Source organism: Labrus bergylta, chromosome 13 (genome assembly GCF_963930695.1).
Source record: "Labrus bergylta chromosome 13, fLabBer1.1, whole genome shotgun sequence".
NCBI classification, from domain to species: Eukaryota; Metazoa; Chordata; class Actinopteri; order Labriformes; family Labridae; genus Labrus; species Labrus bergylta.
This window is the reverse complement of record NC_089207.1, coordinates 21,302,065-21,321,870: the sequence shown is the minus strand read 5'-3', so window position 1 is coordinate 21,321,870 and position 19,806 is coordinate 21,302,065. Positions and strand designations below refer to the sequence as shown.

The window sequence follows — 19,806 nt, the reverse complement described above, 5'->3', positions numbered from 1 at the left end:
ATTTGTTTGGCCCAGAGAAGGTAGGCAGTACCCCGACACAGCCGTTTTGGACGCCTCTCGGTTTGCCAGGTATGTGACCATATGAGCTCTGGTTCATTTATAAAGAGCTGATAGCCTAGCACATAAAGGATATATATGGGGTCATGGGTCCACGGTAATTATGAAGAAAAGCAAAGTGAGAAAACAAAAGATAGAATACATAAAGTCTACTCACCCTTCACTCTTCTGCTGAGGGCAATTTTCATGGTGGAAAATTATATTATATAATATTTGTTATTTATTTTTCAAATAATTATTACTGTTAATAATATTTCAATATTAGTAGTAAGATTATCAATATTATTTTCATCGTCATTATTCTCCCTTTACTTACATTTATACTGTGTGGCACTGGTTCCAACTTCCTTTTCACTTCACCTTAAACTATTTGACTTATGCTCAATATTTACAATCTATGTTTATGCTCCATCACAGTCATCTGGAAGGAGCTCAGTGATGCAGGGGAGTACTTTTGGCTGCAGAGGATTGTGGGTCAGAATAAATAGAAGAGCATGCTAACTTGCATACTGCAAAATCAGGCAGGCTGTAGGACGACATCGTGATCCCTTTGAAATGTTGCATTTGACACATTCGTACATTTTAAATTTGTTTGAGTAGAATGGAACGATAGTGAAAATTGGTATTGCAACACAACCATAGCTTCTCAATTGAAGGCAATGCTTTCTTACGTCTGCCTACCAGAAGCCTACGGCCTGTTTTGTCTCTTATTGAAGGATCAGTATTAATCTCAGAAGAGGTAACCCAGTGACCATTACCCTGTGTTAACCCCCAGACACACACGCTGACATATGAACGCACACACAGCTGGTACCGGCTGGCCTCTTGAAGGCCCAGATGTTGCAGAAGGATTTAATGCCTCGCTGTTATTATGTCTTTGTGTGTCACTCTCTTAACACTGCTGCTGCCGAGCCAGTCTGACCTTGAGTGTATGTTACTAAAAGCAGCAAAGAGTTAAGAAGCTTTGTGATCTGTTGAGGTACTTAAAGTGAGTGAGTGAGCGAGGAAACGCTATATTGAGGAAGCTATAGGATGAGAGAGTGAGAGGGTAAAGAGCCGTAGGCCGAAGAAGAAGAGAACCAGATGGAGTGATTGACAGGAGGAAAAAGAGTTATTTAACATCACAGAAGAACGCATAGACACAGAGAGAAGAAAAGAGTGCAGCAGAGCTTGCGATGGGTGGGGGGAGAGGTTGGTGGTTGGTGGATTAAGGCAGGATAGAGAGGATTAGAGTCTGTTTTGGTCTGGTAGTAAAATCACGTCCATGTCAGTCACCACTGGCCGCTGCTGCCGCTGACACGCTCTCACTGCTGATTCTCTTCAGCTCACAGATCACTTCACTGAATCATCACCGCAGCTGAAACTGGGCGAGAAGAAGTGGAGGACGAGGAGGTGGTGAGTAAGTCTCTTTTACAGTTTGAACTGTGTGTGTGTGTGTGTGTGTGTGTGTGTGTGTGTGTGTGTGTGTGTGTGTGTGTGTGTGTTGTTGTTTGAGGACTGAGTTCTGACCAGGAGATCTACCTGAGAGTCTGCAGCTCCCTGAGGCTCGATGCTAATCTCAGCATGCTAACACAGTTACTTTGTCAGCAACACATCATCTTTAAAGCGGTGTCAGAACAGAATGCAATCTTACTTCATACTTATGGCTGATTAGAGCCTACAGATAAGGAGCGTGTGCCGTGTGGTTTTATTGATGGTTATAAGAAAACTATTTGACATTTGATTGTGCTTCATGAGAAGTTAGATAATCAAAAGAATAAAATTCTAAAGCGACACAGCTCTTTTAAAAATGGGACAATCCATCCAATACTAAACTGGCTTTTGCGATTCATTGAGTCCCTATAGTAACATCTATCCATCCATTGTCTATACTGCTTTTTCCTGTTCGGTGTTGCGAGGGGGCCGGAGCTGATCCCAGCTGTCGTTGGATGAGAGGCGGGGTACAACCTGTAGGCCTGCTATTCACCAGCCAATCACAGGGCTGACATATAGAGACAGACAACCAGCCACACTCACATTCACACCTACAGACAATTTAGAGTCTCCAGTTAACCTAACGAGCATGTGTTTGGACTGTGGGAGGAAGCCAGAGTACCTGGAGAGAACCCACACATGCACAGGGAGAACATGCAGACTCCACACAGAGAGGCTCCTGTCAGACAGGGATTCAAACCGAGAACCTCCTCACTAACCACTGCAGCACCGTGCAGCCTTAGTGGCATCCAAACAAAAGTACAAGTAATCTGCAGTTGGTGGCCCGTGTTGGTTTTGGGGAACCCGAAGTTTGGAGTAGAGGGTGGCGCTGAAGAGGAGGGCGGGGGTAGGCAAACTTTAAGTTTTCAAACCAGTGGCTGATTTCTTAGCTACTTGTGGTAGCGGCTAACTTCAGCACTGGGTATCAACCACTCTGTGTAAGTTTAAACCTAACCAGGAAGGTAATGCCAACACGCCGACAGAAACACTTAAAGGACTCTTGGTGTTCATGTGTTACTTTTAATGACAGCTGTCCTTTTCTATCGGAAAGGTATCCTTAAATGACTTCTTTCCCTGATTTCCGACTCTATCCACCATCCTATCCCTACACTAAAGGCACAAAAAGATAATGGTAGGGGAAACACTGATGACAGACAGAAGCAGAAAGAGTCCCGGCTCCATGTTGCCGTGTCCATGTTGACGCAGGTGAAGAGTTCAGATCCCCGGTCAGCTGGCATACCGGTGTTATGCAGAGAGATGCGTCCTTACCACAAATAACATGCATCTCGCATAAAACGTTAACAGATGTGTCCCCGAGGTGGTCACAACAAAGTTTTGCGTGCTTCTATTATGGTCATGATAACCCTGCCCCCAGCCCCTGACCTCAGCAGTTCTTCAAGTAGACCAGCAAGGAGTTGGTGCGACTCTGGAACCGTTTTTTCTGGCTGGTGAAACACAAAGAACTGGTGCTAGATTAGGCACTAGCTCTGAACCAGCTCTGGAACGGGCTTGGGGGAAAAGGGTCCTCAATGAGGTTGAGTCATCTGGAGTTGTGTTGTAATGACTCCGCTGTGTGTGTGTGTGTGTTTGTGTGTGTGTGTGTGTGTGTGTGTGTGTGTGTGTGTGTGTGTGTGTGTTTGAGAGAGAGAGAGAGAGAGAGAGGGAGAAAGCTGTTACAGGAAAGTGTGAGCAGAACCGGAAGCTGCGGAGGGATAAGAAGCTAAAGAGGAGACGTAACCTCAAATTAACCTACATTCATTAACCTGCTGCTGTAAGAGGAAGCACCAGAATAACCTGATCACATCAGTCAGCTGTGTGTGTGTGTGTGTGTGTGTGTGTGTGTGTGTGTGTGTGTGTGTGTGTGTTGTGTGTGATGCAACACCGCAGCAACAAAACAAAGAAATTGTAATGCAATGAAACTCCTGCACGCTCTCTAAATTGTAAAAATACTTTGGCATCGTTACTGTGCTGGAAATTTCTGTTAACGAGAGTTTTTTTAATAAAAGATCTTTGAGCTTTTATTTTTCTTTAATTATTCTGTTTGCAAACAGAAGGAGCATGGCTTCAGAGTGCACATTAAGAACAGTCAACAGCCAAGTTCAAAAAAGACAAAGAGAAATACACTTTTATACGTATCAAAAAAAGGGGGGTGGGCAACCTCTGTTGTCGGGCAGATTTAAGAGTTTAATGCTAAACATGGTCTTCAAAGAAAAACAGAAGTGCAAAGGTTTCAGTATGAAAACAGAAGTTCATGCAGAGGTTTCAGTATGAAAACAGAAGTTCATACAGAGGTTTCAGTATGAAAACAGAAGTTCATGCTCTGAAGGACAGGTCATGTGTAGGCCAGGTGTGACTTGAACAACGGTATTTTGTAAATGCCACAGCTTGTTTTTAGCACATCAGCATAATGATATTTCCATGACATTAATGAAATATTTTGCATTTATTTTCAGTGAAAGTGGCTTTCTGCACTGACTCTGGTTGATCACCATGAGACAAGCTATGGAGGATGGTAAGACACACACACTTACACACACTCACACTCTGTATGACCTCTAATATCTGACCTTTAATTAACGTTTTTCTTGTTTGCCTTACTTGAGTTCAGTCTCAACCTTGAACACGGGTTTAAATCCAGTGAGGTCTTAATTTGAGTGTAATCTGAAACCTAATTCAGACGGTATTAGTGTCCGTCATCGGGGTCAGGGCTCCTCAGTGGACTTAATCTCCTCTGTCTGTTTTCACCTTCTGCTCAGGAGAAACTTTAAACATCTGCTGTGATATCACCTTTAACACCATAATAAATCTGCTGCTGCGATCTGCGGCTCCTTTCCCGCAACATCGTTCCCTACTCTCTCTCGCCCTGATTTCCTACTTCATCCAAAAAGGCCAAAAACAACACAAAAAGAGTTATATTTACTTGTTTTCTTCTGTGTGTGTGTGTGTTTCTGTGTGGTGCAGGTGTCAGTGAAGTGCTGTCCAATGTGGTCGAGGACGTTGGTCAGGCCATGGACAGAAACATCAGCGGAGCTCACATCCTCCACGAGCTACTGAGTGCCCCGTGGCTGCGCGCGGTGCTGAAGGTAAAAAAAAAACCACACACACAAAAACACACCACCCAGACCTCGCTCAGTGACATCATTTAATTTTTGTCCCCTCCAGATGTATGAGTGCCTGTTGCAGTTCCAGAGGTTGACACCGAGCCCCTTTCTGCCTTATGCCTCAGGACTTTCACATGAGGTAATACAAACATTATATTAAATTATATTGAGTCAGAGCTGACAAATATTGAGCAGCAATTGATGATTTGAAAGTGGCGGGGATGCCAGAAATGTTGTAAATGCATCAGAGCTGTGTCTGTCATACAGTGGCCGCTGTTAAGAGACAGTTGTCATAGAGACAGGATCTATAAAGCTGTATTTATTATTGTTTTTAAGCAGGGTGCATCTCATGCAGTCTCTAAAGATACCTTATGTTGATTGTCTGTCTGTCTGTCTGCCTGCCTGCCCGTCCGTCCGTCCGTCCGTCCGTCCGTCCGCCCGCCTGCCTGCCCGTCCGTCCGTCCGTCCGTCCGCCTGTCCGTCTGTCTGACTGTCTGTCTGTCTGTCCATCAGATCATGTCTGGGATACAGAAGGTCCACCGTCCCTCAGCTGAAGCTCGAGAGCTCTACAGCCTCCTCAGCTCACCTCACATCCAGGTGTGTATAATCTTTAAGGAGCTGTAACAAAGCTCATACTGAATTCTCTCTTCTCACACCTGTCACCTGTCCCTCAGGCCCTCCTATCATCTCACGACAGTGTAGCTCAGTCAGACTACGGACCTGTGTTACCCCCGCTGCCTGATGAGATGCCTGAGGATGAGGAGGCCATGAGGATCGTCTGTCTGGTGAAGAACAACCAGCCGCTGGTAAGACAGAAGAACTTTGATAAACTAGTGTTGTTGAAATAACAGGTTCATTCTGATGAACTGATCACAGAAAAGTAATAGTTAATAACATTAACGCAGATTAATCGTACTCTGACGTCATCCTACATCCGTCCACAGCAACACAGCTAAAAGACATTAAAAGAAGAGATATTTCCTTTATCTTTGTCCACAAAGAACAGAGAAGTGCAGAGAAGAGGAAGTATAGGCGATGGAATAGGAATGATTCGTAGTCGTTGGAGCAGCCTTCGTCGCTTCACGTTGGACCGCCTCGTCCCTGTGAGGAGGGCGTGGTCAGGGGAGGAGCTTAGAGCCACTGAGAGTGAAGCCAGGCCTTTGCCCCTCCCAAGGGCAGGACCGTCCCGTCCTTTTCTCCCCCGCTATCAGTCCACAGGAAGCTGCTGTCTGTGCCCGCAAACAGCAGAGCTTCAGAAGAAACGGCTCAACCAATCAGCTCCCTCTGTTTTTGTTCCCGCCCCCTGCTCTGGTAAGAGGAGGAGAAGGCAGGAAGTCACTCAGGTCATGCTGTCACCAATCATCTTGTCGTTTATCCATCCCATCCCCATGTTTGATTCAGACACGATAGTTTTCCTGTATTTCTGTTCTCAATGATCTTTCTTTCTTATCTTTGTGCTCTTTCCAACATGGAGGTACATTTTTAGAGAAACCTAAACACATTAGGGAAGAACATGCCTCTACCGGAGGGAGCAGCGATGACTACGCCTACCCTCCTCCTCCTGTTCCAGCTTACAGTCTCAGCCTACCAAACTCCCCTGTCCTGTATAAAAGGGGTCCCGCAGGGGGAGAGTCAAGGAACATCCCTACACCAGGCAGAACCCCCTCTGGTACCAGGACGAACCCTCTCAGAGCTCACACAGCACCTTGTAGTCCTGCAACTCTACGCTCCTCTCAGCAGCAAGGAGTTAATACTCTTCCAACTGTTGTGGGGCATCATGGGTGTCAAAGTCGATCTAATAAAAAACGGCAAGAAGAGCCTCCCTCGATGGTTCCTAACTATACTGACAATCGTCACAATGGAAGCCAGAACCAACCGAAACAAAGACAAAACAAGCAGCTAAAACCGAAACCTCTTCAACACTCTCAGCCGCCTGATCTCACCAAACAGTGCGGCCTTGAAGAGCTCAGGTCCACTGTTCACACCAGCAGTATTAGGCTGGATCCTCTCCATCTTGACCAGAAAATGGTGGTGGCGACAGAGAGGATAGCAGAAAGTGCAGAAGAGAACACCCAGGCACTCAACCTGCTGGCTGAGGTGGTGGACAAGCTCCAGGGCCTCATCGTGGCCAGCAAAAACCAAGAGGTGTCACCCTCACGCCGGCTGAAAAAGTCCACTCCTCCCACACCACCTCCAAGGGTCTCCTCAATCTCTCCAAAGGTGGTGCGCAAACCTCCAACACCTTACCCACACCGCCTCTCCACCTCTTCTTCTTCCTCCTGCTCCTCGTCCTCTTCGTCCTCGTCTGTCAGTGAAGATTTTTTGACATCACAGAATCCAAAAAGAATGAATGGAGGATCCAAAAGGACAATGGTGATGTTTGGTCCCACCCACAGAGCGAGCGGCAGTGGTAGTCATGGACAGGTTAGGCTCAACAATGGGACTGTTTCTAAAGCTCTGATGGAGAACAAACAGGACTGTAACAGCACGGGGTGCTTGACAGCAAGGAAGAAGAAGAAGAAAAAAAAGAATAAGTAGACTGAAAAAATCTGTCTCCTCTCTTTGTCTGCTCATGCATCATCAATCATAGACAATTCAACTGACTCAAATGACTCTTGTTTTTTTAACTTTTACAATCTACAACACACATCCACATCAGCACATGGATCACAATGGCCCTAAATGTCACTAAATGCCCGAAGAAGACAGGTTTGGAAATCCTTGTTTGGGAGACATTTGATGTTTCATCTCTGGATTTATCTCCTGAAGGGAAGAATACATATTTAAAGGTACAGAGAAATGACATTCATCATCAAGCATCTCCATTTTCCTCCCTCTGTTCGAGAATGTGCTACAATCATCATCATCGACCCTTTTTCATTCTTTGCAGTTCCTCCTACAAAACATACTGCCCATTGGTCAGTCAAGGACTGTATTCTATTGCAGCAATGACAGTCTGCCATATGTGTCTATAAAAGTGGAATAAAGTCGAGGCCACCAAATAATTAAGTGGTCGTCTGGTGACAGAGGTAAACATGGGTGTCATCTGCATATGGTGTGATGTGAATGTGGACTCTGCTCATTATGCTCACACGCTTGTGTTTCTGTGTTAGGATGTACTTAATGTGTTAGTTAGTTGATGTGTTATCAAAGTAACAAAGCCTTTGTTGTCTGCTTAGGGAGCATGATGTCACTTGATCTGATCCGTTTGCGCTCAAGATAAGATAGAAAAAAGTCAAACCGAGTGTTCGAGTCTGTTTGGACAATGTGTCAGGAAGCGAGTCAATCGATATCAAATCATCACACAAGCTAGTACATGGATGTGCACTTTAAGGTCCATGTCCACCCAGCGTTTTGTTCTGAGTGCAAGCGTCTTTTTTCAATAGTTTTCAATGGGAAGGGAGAGCGTACACAGGAGAAAATGCTCAAGTTGAAAAGCTTTCAACTTTTCAGAAAGGAGCTGTTGACGTCACCACAATATTTTCCAAATGTGTGATACTCCCCATAGTTTTGCTGCCTACCGATCGTGTCTTGTGTCCACATCCTCCGGGCTCCGTGTCTGATAGGGAAATAAACGATCTCAAATATTAAACATGCAGTAAAAAGGAACAGAGCAGTGTCGGTCATACAGCGGCCATTGTCAACAGATGTTGTCATAGAGACAGGACAGACGTGCAGCGCTTTTCTTCTCAGTGCACAAACGCTTCATGCAAGTGCTCCTGAGCAAATAGCCAGCACTTTTCTACCTTTAAGTGTTTTCAGCAACAGATTGTTCTTGACAGGCTTCGAGGGTCTGATTCATTCATCTCATTCTTCATTGTTTCCCCTTCTCAAAACATGTTTCCTGTTATGTGTACGGAGCTTTATTAAAACGTGGATGTGACCGCTAACAAAGCCACTGCAGGTTGTTGACCTTAGAGTAACCCGCTGTCCATCTGTCAGGGGGCGACTATAAGGAAGGACGAGGAGACTGGAGAAATCTACATTGCCAGAGTGATTCATGGAGGACTGGCTGACCGCAGCGGTGAGAGAAGACTGTAAATGACATGCTGGAGATCCAAATAATGCACTGCTGAAATACACAATGTTACATGTCAGGGCTTCATGTGTGTGTGTGTCTGTGTGTGTTATAGGACTTCTTCATCCTGGTGACATGTTAGTCGAGGTAAACGGGAACCCTGTGGTGGGACTGGAGCCGGAGCAGGTCATACAGATACTGGTAGGTCACCTGAGGGACAAAAGAATATTAAAGAATTACTGAAACAAAAAATAAAAACAGGTAGGGGTGTAACGGTCGCTCAGGAGACAGATGAAAATCAGGGTTCACAAAAGGGATTATCTGCTTTCCACTTCCCATGTCTGAGGCCCTCATGTCTCCTACATGTGTAGCTGAATAGAGGCGTGCAGACGGAGAGATCTAAATATGATCAACTTTTGTTTTGCAGATTAACTCTCGTGGAACCATCCTGTTTAAAGTCATTCCAAATGCAGCTCAGAGCAGCAGCAGCCACAAATCGGTAAGAAAACATGAGAGGAGGTTTTACTGCTGAAGACGTTTGAGATCTTTAAATATCATAATTTCATTCTTTTGTTGCGGTGTCAGGTGTACATGAAGGCGATGGTGGACTACTGCCCCCTGCAGGACTCCTCCATCCCGTGTGCCAATGCAGGGATGGCGTTCAGCAGAGGAGACCTACTGGAGGTGGTCGATCAGTCGGACGCTCAGTGGTGGCAGGCCAGGAAGATGCCCTGTTCTGTTTCCTGTGCCGGTCTGATCCCCTCCGCCAGCATGCTGAAGAGGTGACACACACACACACACACACACACACACACACACACATACACACACACACACACACATATACACATGCACACACACCTGAAATCATGACCTTATCAGCTTCATTTCCAGTCAACTAAAGGGCCATACAACAGTTTTAGCTTGTTTTAAAGAGCCCATATTATGCCCTTTTTGGGGTTCGTATATTTAATCTATGTACCTACTTTTGTACGTTCACAATAGATAAAGTCCGAAAAAAGTGTCTGTTTTCATGTACTGCTCCTCCTTGCTCCCTCTCCGCTCTGAGTCCGTCAACTACACTCTGTTGAGCCCACACTGGTAGACCCCACGTAGGCCAAGTCTGCTCTGATTGGTCTGCCGATCCGCTCTGTCGTTATTGGTCAGTTGCTCAGCATGCTTCTTGGTAATTTCAACATGAGCTGCAGGGCTTGCAAGACAACGCACTGAAAAAAAATGTATCGAGGGGGGCTAGAACCGAACATTACATGCAGCTAATGCTACAGCTAACAGGAGGACGTAGGAGAAGCCGCGTTTCTGCGGACTTTGAATTTTTGCACATAGATGTGCCTAAACATGCACAGGACACTTGGAAAACACACTAAAGAGCATATAAAACCAGAAAAAACATAATATGGGACCTTTAATACTAATAACATGAAAACAAGTTGTGTTCTGAAATGTTCATCTAATGGCTTGGCTCTTAAAGAATTACCAAACTCTAAATGATCTCTCTCTCTCTTTCTCTGCAGTAAACAGAGGGAACAGTGGTGGTGTCAGCCGTTACAGGTTCATACCTGCATCAGACCCTGTAAGAACTTATTATTAATACCACCTCTAATGTTTAAGACAGAGTCAGTCTCATTTTCCTTCAAAATAAAATACAGACTTCTCCTAAAGTAAATCTGCTCCATTGTCCCTTCTGGGCCTCCGTACACGTGTGGTGGTGACTGTGTCTGCAGAGACTCTGTCCTCTGACTGGATTTTACTATTCTGGTTTGTTCTGGTTGATTCGGGATGTTTCTGGGCAGAGCTGGTGTGTTTCCTCCAGCCAATGACAGCGCAGCAGGTGAGTTTAGGAGTGGATACAATTAAGAGATTGGACGATTCAAACCGGTGAATATGACGGACTTGGACGTAGCAGCAAAGAAGAGAAAATATAATCACAGTGAGGAGAAACACCAAGTGGATAAAGCTTGTTCTAAAACGAGGGTGAACCTTGTGTTGTCTTTTACCCGTGGACGTGGAGTTGGTCTGCTTCCTGTTGGACAGGCAGGTGACAAACACCGGCGGTTAGCTTGTGCTAGCGTGTGTTAGCTTGCAGTGTAGGCAGTGGTAAAGCAGTAAACGTACACACTACGTCCTGCAGGGGGCGGGGCTTCTGCGGGCGATGAGCCCAGGAGGAGGGGCCTTTTTTGAATGTTTACAAACATTTCTTCTGAAGCCGCCTTAACCTGATGACTCACTACAATCAGCAGTGTGTCGCAGAAAATAAGGATGAAGCGGGAACACTTTTATTCTCCACTGCAGTTACAACTCTCTGCCTGCAGAGGGCAGTGTCACCATCTATTCAGGTCCAGTGTTGTGAATGAAGCTGTTTTTATTGCTGTTTCTTTTCTCTTTGTTCCCCCTGCTGTCTCCAGTGACTCTGCCCGATGATGGTATAAAAAATATTAGATCACCTGTTTGTATTTCGAGACACAATCCCATAGTTTATTCTCCTCTTGTGTGTCTTCAGTGAGTGTGTGATGTATTATAGATGGTGGCCAACTGAGGGTTAACAATTGGCATGGACCTAAATGATGTACATGAATGTACAGGAATAACGTGTAGCAACACGCTGTACTTGTTCTGAATTTGCTGCTTGTTTTTCCTGATGCACATTATTTCTCTCTGTGGGCCACCGTATATTTCTGCATTAAACTAGAAACCTAAATATTTTAAGGTACTGTAACACAGCAGTTCTTGAGAAACTTCACGTTCCTGTTATACCAAAATATTTAAACTCTTTTAAAGCTTTTAAATGCACATTTGTTATAAAACGTTATGAGGATGTTTTACTTAAGTTCTAACTTTCAAAACATCCTTTCTTTCTTTTTGTTCCAGAGGACGACCGAGCACATCCTGACGACAGACTCGTCCTCACAGGTAAATCCTGTCTGACACAAAGATACAAACTGTACAGACGGAAGTTAATGATCGTCTGATAGGACGCAGGATATCTTGGTTTTCTTTCACAGCTTTAAAGGTCACATCTTCTCCTAATGAATAATAATAATGAGGTATTATTGGGTCCTACAAGTTCAAATGAAGTAAGACTAAAAAGTAATTCATGCAGTGAAATAAATAATCCCTTATGATAAATATTTGACATGTTTACATTTCCTTTAGCAGAATTTATAACAAATAACTGAGCTTTTCTTAGGTTTTTAAATCACGTCAGAGTTTGTGAAGCTCTGTAGTAGAGCTGTGCTGCCCCCTGCTGGACAACACTGAAACTGTCACTCCTCATTTTGTGATTTGAAATAAATGTGACAGAAATTCATGCCACAATAAAAATAAAAAGACACGACATGTATGCATTACAAAGCTCTGACTCTGAATAGATTATTATTATTTTAAGATTCATTTTTGGGCTTTGCCTTTATTTTTAAAGGACAGTGGGTAGAGTAGAAAACCAGGGAGAGAAAGAGTGGGGAAGACATACAGGAAAGGATTAGACCAGCTGTGTGCAGTGTGTGTTCTACTTAACAGCCTTAAATGACCAATCAGTAAGATGTGTAGTGAGTGAAATGATAAAGGTACCTTACTATATGATCAGACATTAAGGAAACATGCTATGTTGAAGTGCTGGCTTCTCAGACAAGAATGCAGCAGCCAGTATGTCCTCCTTCTAACTTTAGATTCTGCTCCTGAATGATCTAGATTTGTTTGGACCAGAGAAGGTAGGCGGTTTTAAGGCACCACCACATGGCCGTGGACTCTAGAGAGGAGGGGGCGGGGGGAGACAGCGCTCTACACTGTTTAGAATTTGGACTGCAGTACCCATTTAAACACTTGGTGTCAGAGTAACACGTTGCTCCTTTAAGAGGACATGCTTACATGATCTCGACTAATCTAACTTGTCGCGGGATAACAACTTAATTTCAGTCATTTTCTTGAGATCTTGAGAAATTTACTCCCTATCACTGGAAACATTGTTGATATCCCACCAAAAATACCGGATATAAGTCGAGACCTGAAGAGAGAAAAAACTGAGAATATTCTTTAACACAAGAAAACTTCTGTTTGGTGCTCATAGTATTTTTGCTTTATTTGAGATATTTTATTGTTTCTCTGGCAGAATTGTTACCAATAAGGATCCTGTTTTGTTCCCTCAGATGAGACTGAATGTGACATCAGTGATGGGATCTACCTAGGTAAGTTAAATATAAAGAAAAGTGTTTTAAAAAAATCACAAAATCCATCTTGATGAAATATCACGTCATTCTTGGTCAGCTGGTTTCCGGCGGAGTTTCCAGCTGTGGAGGAGGACATCTTTCAGGAGGAGGCGACAGTCCTGCACCTCCTGCTCGCCAAACAGCAGCGCTCTGTCCACGCCGTACGAGGAGGTGGCTCTGTACCAGCGCCCCCCGCAGGAGAACCACCGCCTCATCATCCTCATTGGTGATTATTCACAAACTTTCTCCCCCTGTTGAACGATAAGACTCTTTTTCCATCTCTGTGTCTAATCTCTTGAATTGTCCTTGAAGTGGGAGCTTCATCTTTGTTGTTTTCTTTTTCAGGAGCTTCGGGGGTTGGAGTCTCTGAAGTGAGGATGAGACTCATCAAACACAACCCAACACAATTCCAGGGACCCATTCCTCGTACGTGCCCTCTTTAAATTGAACAAGTTCATACACAGTTCTTATAATTCAAATGATTTTTGTTGGTATACATTCGACCTGATTGCACCACGCAGAGATCAGTAAATGTCTCCTGATGGATTAAATTCATGAAGTCTGTCCTCAAAGCTTCTTCATGAGCTGGCGTGTTAGATAGGCAGCTCTTTTTGAAGGTGATTGGAGGAACATCGAAAAGAAGAAAAGTTCCGTCACTGAACAGCTTCTGCACACACTGTTTGGACGGCCACGCCAACCGCTGTTTAATTAGTGTAATATTTACATGAAAAAAGCACAAACACGGCCCAGAGGTTAAAGGTCAGGGACTGAATAAGCTGAGGGGACACCTAGCAGGCAGCTAGCAGCTCCCACCTGTCCCTCAAAGAGGCCATGCCCCCTAATTCTACATCCCTTTAAGTCTAAATATAATGTAAAAAGGTGAGTTGTATAAACATTCAGCCCGTACAGTTGAAGAGAGAAATGAGCTCTAGAGACCCAAACTGTTTCTGTACAAGGCTGTAAACATGTTTATTTTAACATTGGACTCTATGGGGACTGACTCACTGCAGGAGACAGAGTCTAGTGGACACTGGAGGACCTGCAGCTGTAAAGTTGGACATTTTAACATTTGGCTCTACCTGTGTTCCTCCAGACACGACTCGTCCAATCAGAGTAGGCGAGCAACCAGGAAGAGATTACCACTTTGTCACCAAAGAGCTGTTTGAGTACATGGTCTGTAACAACAGGTAGGTCACTGTTTTATCTTTTTTTTTTTTTTTTTTATAGTTTGTGATCTTCATTCTAAATCATAAATCATAATAAAATCATATTCTCAGTGATTTTCTGATTGCTTTACTCATAGATTAGGATTATATCAGGATTAATTTCTAGTTTTGTGTCATTTATAGTCTCCTGATGTGAATTTTATAATGTTTGATCAGGTTGGTAGAGTACGGCGAGTTTAGGGGTCACCTGTACGGGACCAGCACTGATGCTATCGATGATGTGCTGAGAAGAGGACGGATGTGCATCATCGATGTTGAACCACACGTGAGTATTATTCAGAAGCTGCACAGTCCTGAGGTGGAGTCATTTAGATTTCATCCTGTAAAATGATTCCTTCTGCCTTCTTCCATTCCTGGTGTTTTCTGTGTTACAAAATACAGCAATTCTTTATTTCTTTACTACCAAAACACATAAAACAAACAAATCCAGAGCATTCAGGACCAGAATCTAAAGTTAGAAGGAGGACATACTGGCTGCTGCATTGTTGTCAGAGAAGCCAGCACTTCAACATAGCATGTGTCCTTAATGTCTGATCATATAGTAAGGTCACTTTATCATTTCACTCTCTACACATCTCACTGATTGGACCTTCAATTATTTTAAACACAATGATTCATGATTTTTAATTAGTATTTTTAATTGGGGGTTAATTTATTGATCTCAGTTATGTTGGTCCCTTTTTATAGAGCATTCAGGTGCTGAGGACGAGGAAATTGAAGCCTTACGTGGTCTTCATTAAACCTCCGAGTCCGGACAGACTGAGACAAACCCGCAGAGACGCCCGAATCATCACCAACATCACCGCCAACAGAGCCTTCACTGTAAGAAAACCATCGCTGTTAAATAGTTGATCTAAGGCATCTCTAAACAGCTCAAAAATCTGTTGATGCAGAAGGTAAAAGACAAAGAGATAGAGTATAAACATGATGGGAGTTAATAACAAACCTCTTGTGTTTCCTCCCCTGCAGGAGGAGGACTTTGTGGATCTGGAGGACTCGTCCCAGCTGATTGAAGCGAAGTACAAACAGTTCTTTGACGGCGTGCTGGTGAACGAAGTCCTGCAGGACACCTGCATGCAGCTCTGCTCTATCATCCAGGAGGCGCAGGAGGAGCCACAGTGGATACCTGTCAGCTGGAGCCGGGCCGAGGAGTAGACGAGAGGAGGAGACAAGGAGAGGAGGAGACGAGAGGGGAAGAGGAGGAGACGAGACGAGGAGACGAGAGGGGAAGAGGAGGAGACAAGGAGAGGAGGAGACAAGGAGAGGAGAAGACAAGAGGGGAAGAGGAGGAGTCAAGGAGAGGAGAGGGAAGAAGACAAAGTTATGAGATGAAGAGAGAGATGAGGGTGGAGAGGGGGCGACACAGAGAGAGAGAGAAAGATTGAGAAGTGTTCTTTAAAAGAGGAAAGAAGGATTAACTGCAGATCATAACATTATCTGTTTACTTCCGCTCTACAGGCAGGAACTGAAATGTCACAAGCCACAACGCTACAGCGCCCCACAATGGTTAGAGGACGCCATTACTCACCTCCAGGGCTCCCTGGCATGCACTGACTGGGACATTTTCGATGGAATCTTGAATGACAGGGTCTCTGTCATCACGGATTACACACATTTCTGCATTAACAGCAGCATTCCTGTAAAAACAATGAAAAAGTATCCCAACTCCAAACCATGGATAACTCCCCAACTAAGACAGAGTCTAAAGGAAAAGAGCAAAGCCTTTAGGCTCAAGGACTGGGAACGCCTAAAACTGGCAAACAGAACAATATAAAATGAGGTTTTCAAGGCAAAATTGAAATTCAAAGACAAACTGGAGTCTGAATTAGCCAACATGAACACCAAGCAGGCTTTTCAGAAAGTCAAAACTCTCATCGGGTGTGAATCCAGAACCAAAGTAGGTACAATAACTGACACAGCCTCATTTGCAAAACAACTCAACACTTTTTATGCCCGTTTTGACACCCTGGACTGTACAGCTGACTGTGAAGCATGGTTAAGAGCCCTCCCTCTATCAGAACCCGTTGAGCCAGCCCCCTTCACGGTAGAGGATGTACAGCGCCAGCTCAGCCGATGCAAGGTGGGCAAGGCTCCGGGGCCTGACGGCATCCCAGCAAGAGTGCTGAAGGCCTGTGCCCACGAACTCTCACCAGTACTCTTCTCACTCTTCTGTGAATCCTACCGGACTGCCACCATACCCACCCTCTGGAAAACTGCAACAATAATTCCTGTACCTAAAAAACCCCGGCCCACTGAACTCAACCACTGTCGCCCTGTTGCTCTCACCTCCATTATGATGAAGTGCCTGGAGAAACTATTACTGAACACCATTCTGCCAGTTGTTGCCCCACAGCTGGACCCCCTCCAGTTTGCATACAAGGCAAAAAGGGGCACAGAGGACTGTGGCCTGCCTGCTGCACCTCCTCCTTCAGCACCTAGACTCCCCAGGTCACTTTATTAGAGTCCTCTTCGTGGACTTCAGCAGTGCTTTCAACACCATCCAAAGGCATCTGATGATCCAGAAACTACACCAGCTCTGCACCCCCTCCCGCCTGATCCACCTCATTCACAACTTCCTCAGTGACAGGCTGCAAGCTGTGCGAGTGGGCACAACCTTATCACCTGCACTAACCACCAACACCGGAGCACCACAAGGATGTGTACTAAGCCCATTCCTGTACACACTCTACACCAATGAATGCACCAGCCCATCACCCACCACCACATACCTCAAATACTCAAACGACACAGCCATCATTGCCATGCTCACCGACAACCACTCTGTCCAGGACTACCACAACACTATCACAAACTTCTCTCAGTGCTGTGAGAATAACCATCTTCATCTCAATGTCCCTAAGACAAAATAATTAATAATCAGTCCCCCCTCACCTCAGCACCCACTTCTCATCAATACCCAAGCAGTGGAAATAGTTAACAGTTTTAAATATCTCGGAGTAACACTAGACAACCAACTCAGTTTTGAACAGCACACCAGTGACATCCATAAAAAGAGCCATCAAAGACTGTCAGCCATCCGCAAACTGAAAGGACTCTATGTTGCCCCCATCTCCTCCTGCTGCTATATCAGAACATGATCCAGCCCAGCTTACTGTGCTGTTCCACCTGCTTCTTTAACATGTTGTCTGTAAAAAAAACAAGGCCAAACTCACATGCATCACAACCACAGCTGCCAGAATAATCGGTCTCCCCACACCCAACCTAACAGAACTCAATAACAGGGGCATCACACGCATTGCAACCTCAATAGAACAGGGCATCACACACCCACTGAACACTCACCTCGCCCCACTCCCCTCATGATGGAGGTATAGAGCACTGAGGTACAGAAAGGCTCGCCTCGGGAGGAGCCTGATCCCTGCTGTAATAACGGCCCTGAACAAAAGGCCTGGCTGAACAGGCCAGAGTGGGAACTTTTGACTGTTGTCTAATTCTGTTTGTTGTGTTATACTCTGTTTTTCTGTGTATGAATGTTCTTTGGTGGGACTTGTCTGTTTGGACAGTAACGGTGCTGTGGAAAAGAATTTCCCCCTGGGGACAATAAAGTCTAAAGTCTAAAATTATGGAACTATTGAAAAGAAGAGAAGCAGGAAGAGACGCATGCTTGGACTAAAATAGAAAAGTAGAGTTGTTTGACATAAGAAAAGGAAAGACTGAGGAGAGCATAACAAAATGTCTCTTTAGCCGTCTTCACACACGCCCTCCTGAAAGGTTTTAGATAATTTCAGGAGGACTGCTCCTGATCTGGTTGTTCACACATGCACCGCACAGCTTCCTCACATTTTTCTCCTCTAATGTTGTGAACTCTCTCTCCTCGTTGAAAAGAGTTGAGAAAAGGCGCTGGCGGTCAGAAAAAAACACCAGGTGGACTCGGGGCCTTAACGGCTCGTAAATGTTGGACAGCTTTAACAATCGATGAAGTTCTCAGAGTATCTTATCTTTAGTCCAGTGTGAACACACTCTCCTCACTGATCATCTCTGATGTAGCATGGATGTGGAAATGTGTTTATACTGTATATGATTATTAAAAGATCAAATCACGCTGTTGCCTACATCTTCTTCTCCCTGCAGGTTTCTGTAACCCTCCTCCCCCTCCTCTTCCTCCTACCCCTCCTCCTCTTCCGCCTCCTTCTCCTCTTCCTCCTCCTCCTCTTCCTCCTCCTCCTCCTCTTCCTCCTCCTCCCCCTCTACTTCCTCCTCTTCCTCTTCCTCTTCCTCCTCCCCCTCTTCCTCCTCCTCCTCCTCTTCCTCCTCCTTCTCCTCCTCCTCTCTTCCTCCTCTTCTTCCTCCTCTTCCTCATCCCCCTCTTCCTCCTCCTCCTCCTCTTCCTCCTCTCCTCCTCCTCCTTCTCCTCCTCTTCTCTTTCTCCTCGTCCTCCTCTTCCTGCTCCTCTTCCTCCTCCTCCTATCCCTCCTCTTCCTCCTCCTCCTCTCTTCCTCCTCTTCCTCTTCCTCCTCTTCTTCCTTCTCCTCCTCTTCCTCCTCTTCCTCTTCTTCCTCCTCCTCCTCTTCCTCCTCCTCCTCCTCTTCCTCCTCTCCTCCTCCTCCTCTTCTCTTTCTCCTCTTCCTCCTCTTCTTCCTTCTCCTCCTCTTCCTCCTCTTCCTCCTCTTCCTCCTCCTCCTCTTCCTCCTCCTCCTCCTCTTCCTCCTCTCCTCCTCCTCCTTCTCCTCCTCTGCTCTTTCTCCTCTTCCTCCTCTTCTTCCTTCTCCTCCTCTTCCTCCTCTGCCTCTTCTTCCTCCTCCTCCTCTTCCTCCTCGTCCTCGTCCTCTTCCTCCTCTTCCTCCTCCTTCTCCTCCTCTTCCTCTTCCTCCTCCTCTTCCTCCTCCTCCTCCTCCTCTCTGTCAGGTTAATCCTGTGCAGGACAGATGCAGCTCAGCAGATTTAACGGGGATTAACGTCTTCTCACTGCAACATTCAGCTTTACTGACATCAATACAAGCTGCAGAGAGAGAGAGACGTTTAGTCAAACGACAGATATCAGCACATACACAGGAAATAAGAACTTCATATCGTTATTTTAACGCTGCTGTTGTGGCGTTCCTTCGTCATGAATGTTTCCCTGTGTTAATATTATTTTTAAATTAAAGTTAAATACGAATAAATCGACAACATTAACATGAGTAAGAAGATTAATAGTGAGGGAGGATTAAAGGGAATTACACACATCGTGAGTTCACAAGGAAAGAATCTTTTCATTTGATGCAGAATTTAATATTTTGGTTGAAGCGTTCGTTGTTAATTTACCTTTTTTTATAACCTTTGTTTTTCTGAGATGCGTGTGTGTGCCTGTCTGCGTCCATGTGTGTGTGTTTGTAATAGGATTTGACATCTTGACCTGGTTTCTGCCGTGTGAAGGTTTTAACTTTGACCTGTTTTCTCAGACACACACACACACACACACACACACACCTGCTCAGTCTGCAGGTTTACACAGCAGCTGTGTTTGACTTTAACAATGAGAACAGCACGACGCTCATTCTGATGTTTCTCTAACTAACTAAATATCACCAACCTGAACCTCTGAGATCAGAGACCTACGTTCAGCAGCCAGAGAAAGAATAATGTATACAAACAAGAAGTATTAAAGCAGTTTATACATGTGATGGTGAAATGGAAGATTTGGTTATTAAAACTGTTAGTTTATTCTTTCTGTATGTTGAAAGAAGTGGAAGGTAGACAGACTAAAGGTT

The 19,806-nt window shown here is 44.9% G+C and overlaps 1 protein-coding gene across 3 annotated transcripts; it reads left to right on the top strand.

Annotated features, from left to right (window-relative positions):
* The first annotated feature begins 1,294 nt into the window (after window positions 1–1,294).
* On the top strand, window positions 1,295–18,157 carry LOC109985158 (MAGUK p55 subfamily member 4). Of its 3 annotated transcripts, XM_065962468.1 has the most exons (20): window positions 1,304–1,452; window positions 3,984–4,042; window positions 4,492–4,613; window positions 4,693–4,770; window positions 5,145–5,228; window positions 5,306–5,437; window positions 8,574–8,655; window positions 8,765–8,850; window positions 9,077–9,148; window positions 9,235–9,431; window positions 10,182–10,240; window positions 11,073–11,090; window positions 11,536–11,577; window positions 12,810–12,848; window positions 12,928–13,095; window positions 13,215–13,295; window positions 13,963–14,056; window positions 14,252–14,360; window positions 14,783–14,917; window positions 15,065–18,157. In XM_065962468.1, the coding sequence occupies exons 2-20, from the start codon at window positions 4,021–4,023 to the stop codon at window positions 15,248–15,250; spliced, it is 1,806 nt and encodes a 601-aa protein (XP_065818540.1). In that variant the 5' UTR covers window positions 1,304–1,452; window positions 3,984–4,020; the 3' UTR covers window positions 15,251–18,157. The 3 variants fall into 3 exon arrangements, 2 of the variants coding, with proteins under 2 accessions (XP_065818540.1, XP_065818541.1); XM_065962469.1 differs by lacking the exons at window positions 1,304–1,452; window positions 3,984–4,042; window positions 4,492–4,613; ... (1 more) ...; window positions 5,145–5,228; window positions 5,306–5,437 and adding an exon at window positions 7,165–7,420; XR_010667671.1 differs by lacking the exons at window positions 8,765–8,850; window positions 9,077–9,148; window positions 9,235–9,431; ... (8 more) ...; window positions 14,783–14,917; window positions 15,065–18,157 and adding exons at window positions 5,633–5,942; window positions 6,106–7,660 and having other exon boundaries at window positions 1,295–1,452; window positions 8,574–8,656.
* Window positions 18,158–19,806: the final 1,649 nt, after the last annotated feature.

What these genes read in the sequence shown, in the direction of transcription:
- LOC109985158 (XM_065962468.1), top strand. Translation starts at nt 4,021, where the DNA reads ATGAGACAAGCTATGGAGGATG. An exon ending in AGCAGGTCATACAGATACTG is followed by an intron (nt 8,851 to 9,076) that starts GTAGGTCACCTG and finishes TTTGTTTTGCAG; the next exon opens with ATTAACTCTCGTGGAACCAT. An exon ending in CCGCCTCATCATCCTCATTG is followed by an intron (nt 13,096 to 13,214) that starts GTGATTATTCAC and finishes TTTCTTTTTCAG; the next exon opens with GAGCTTCGGGGGTTGGAGTC.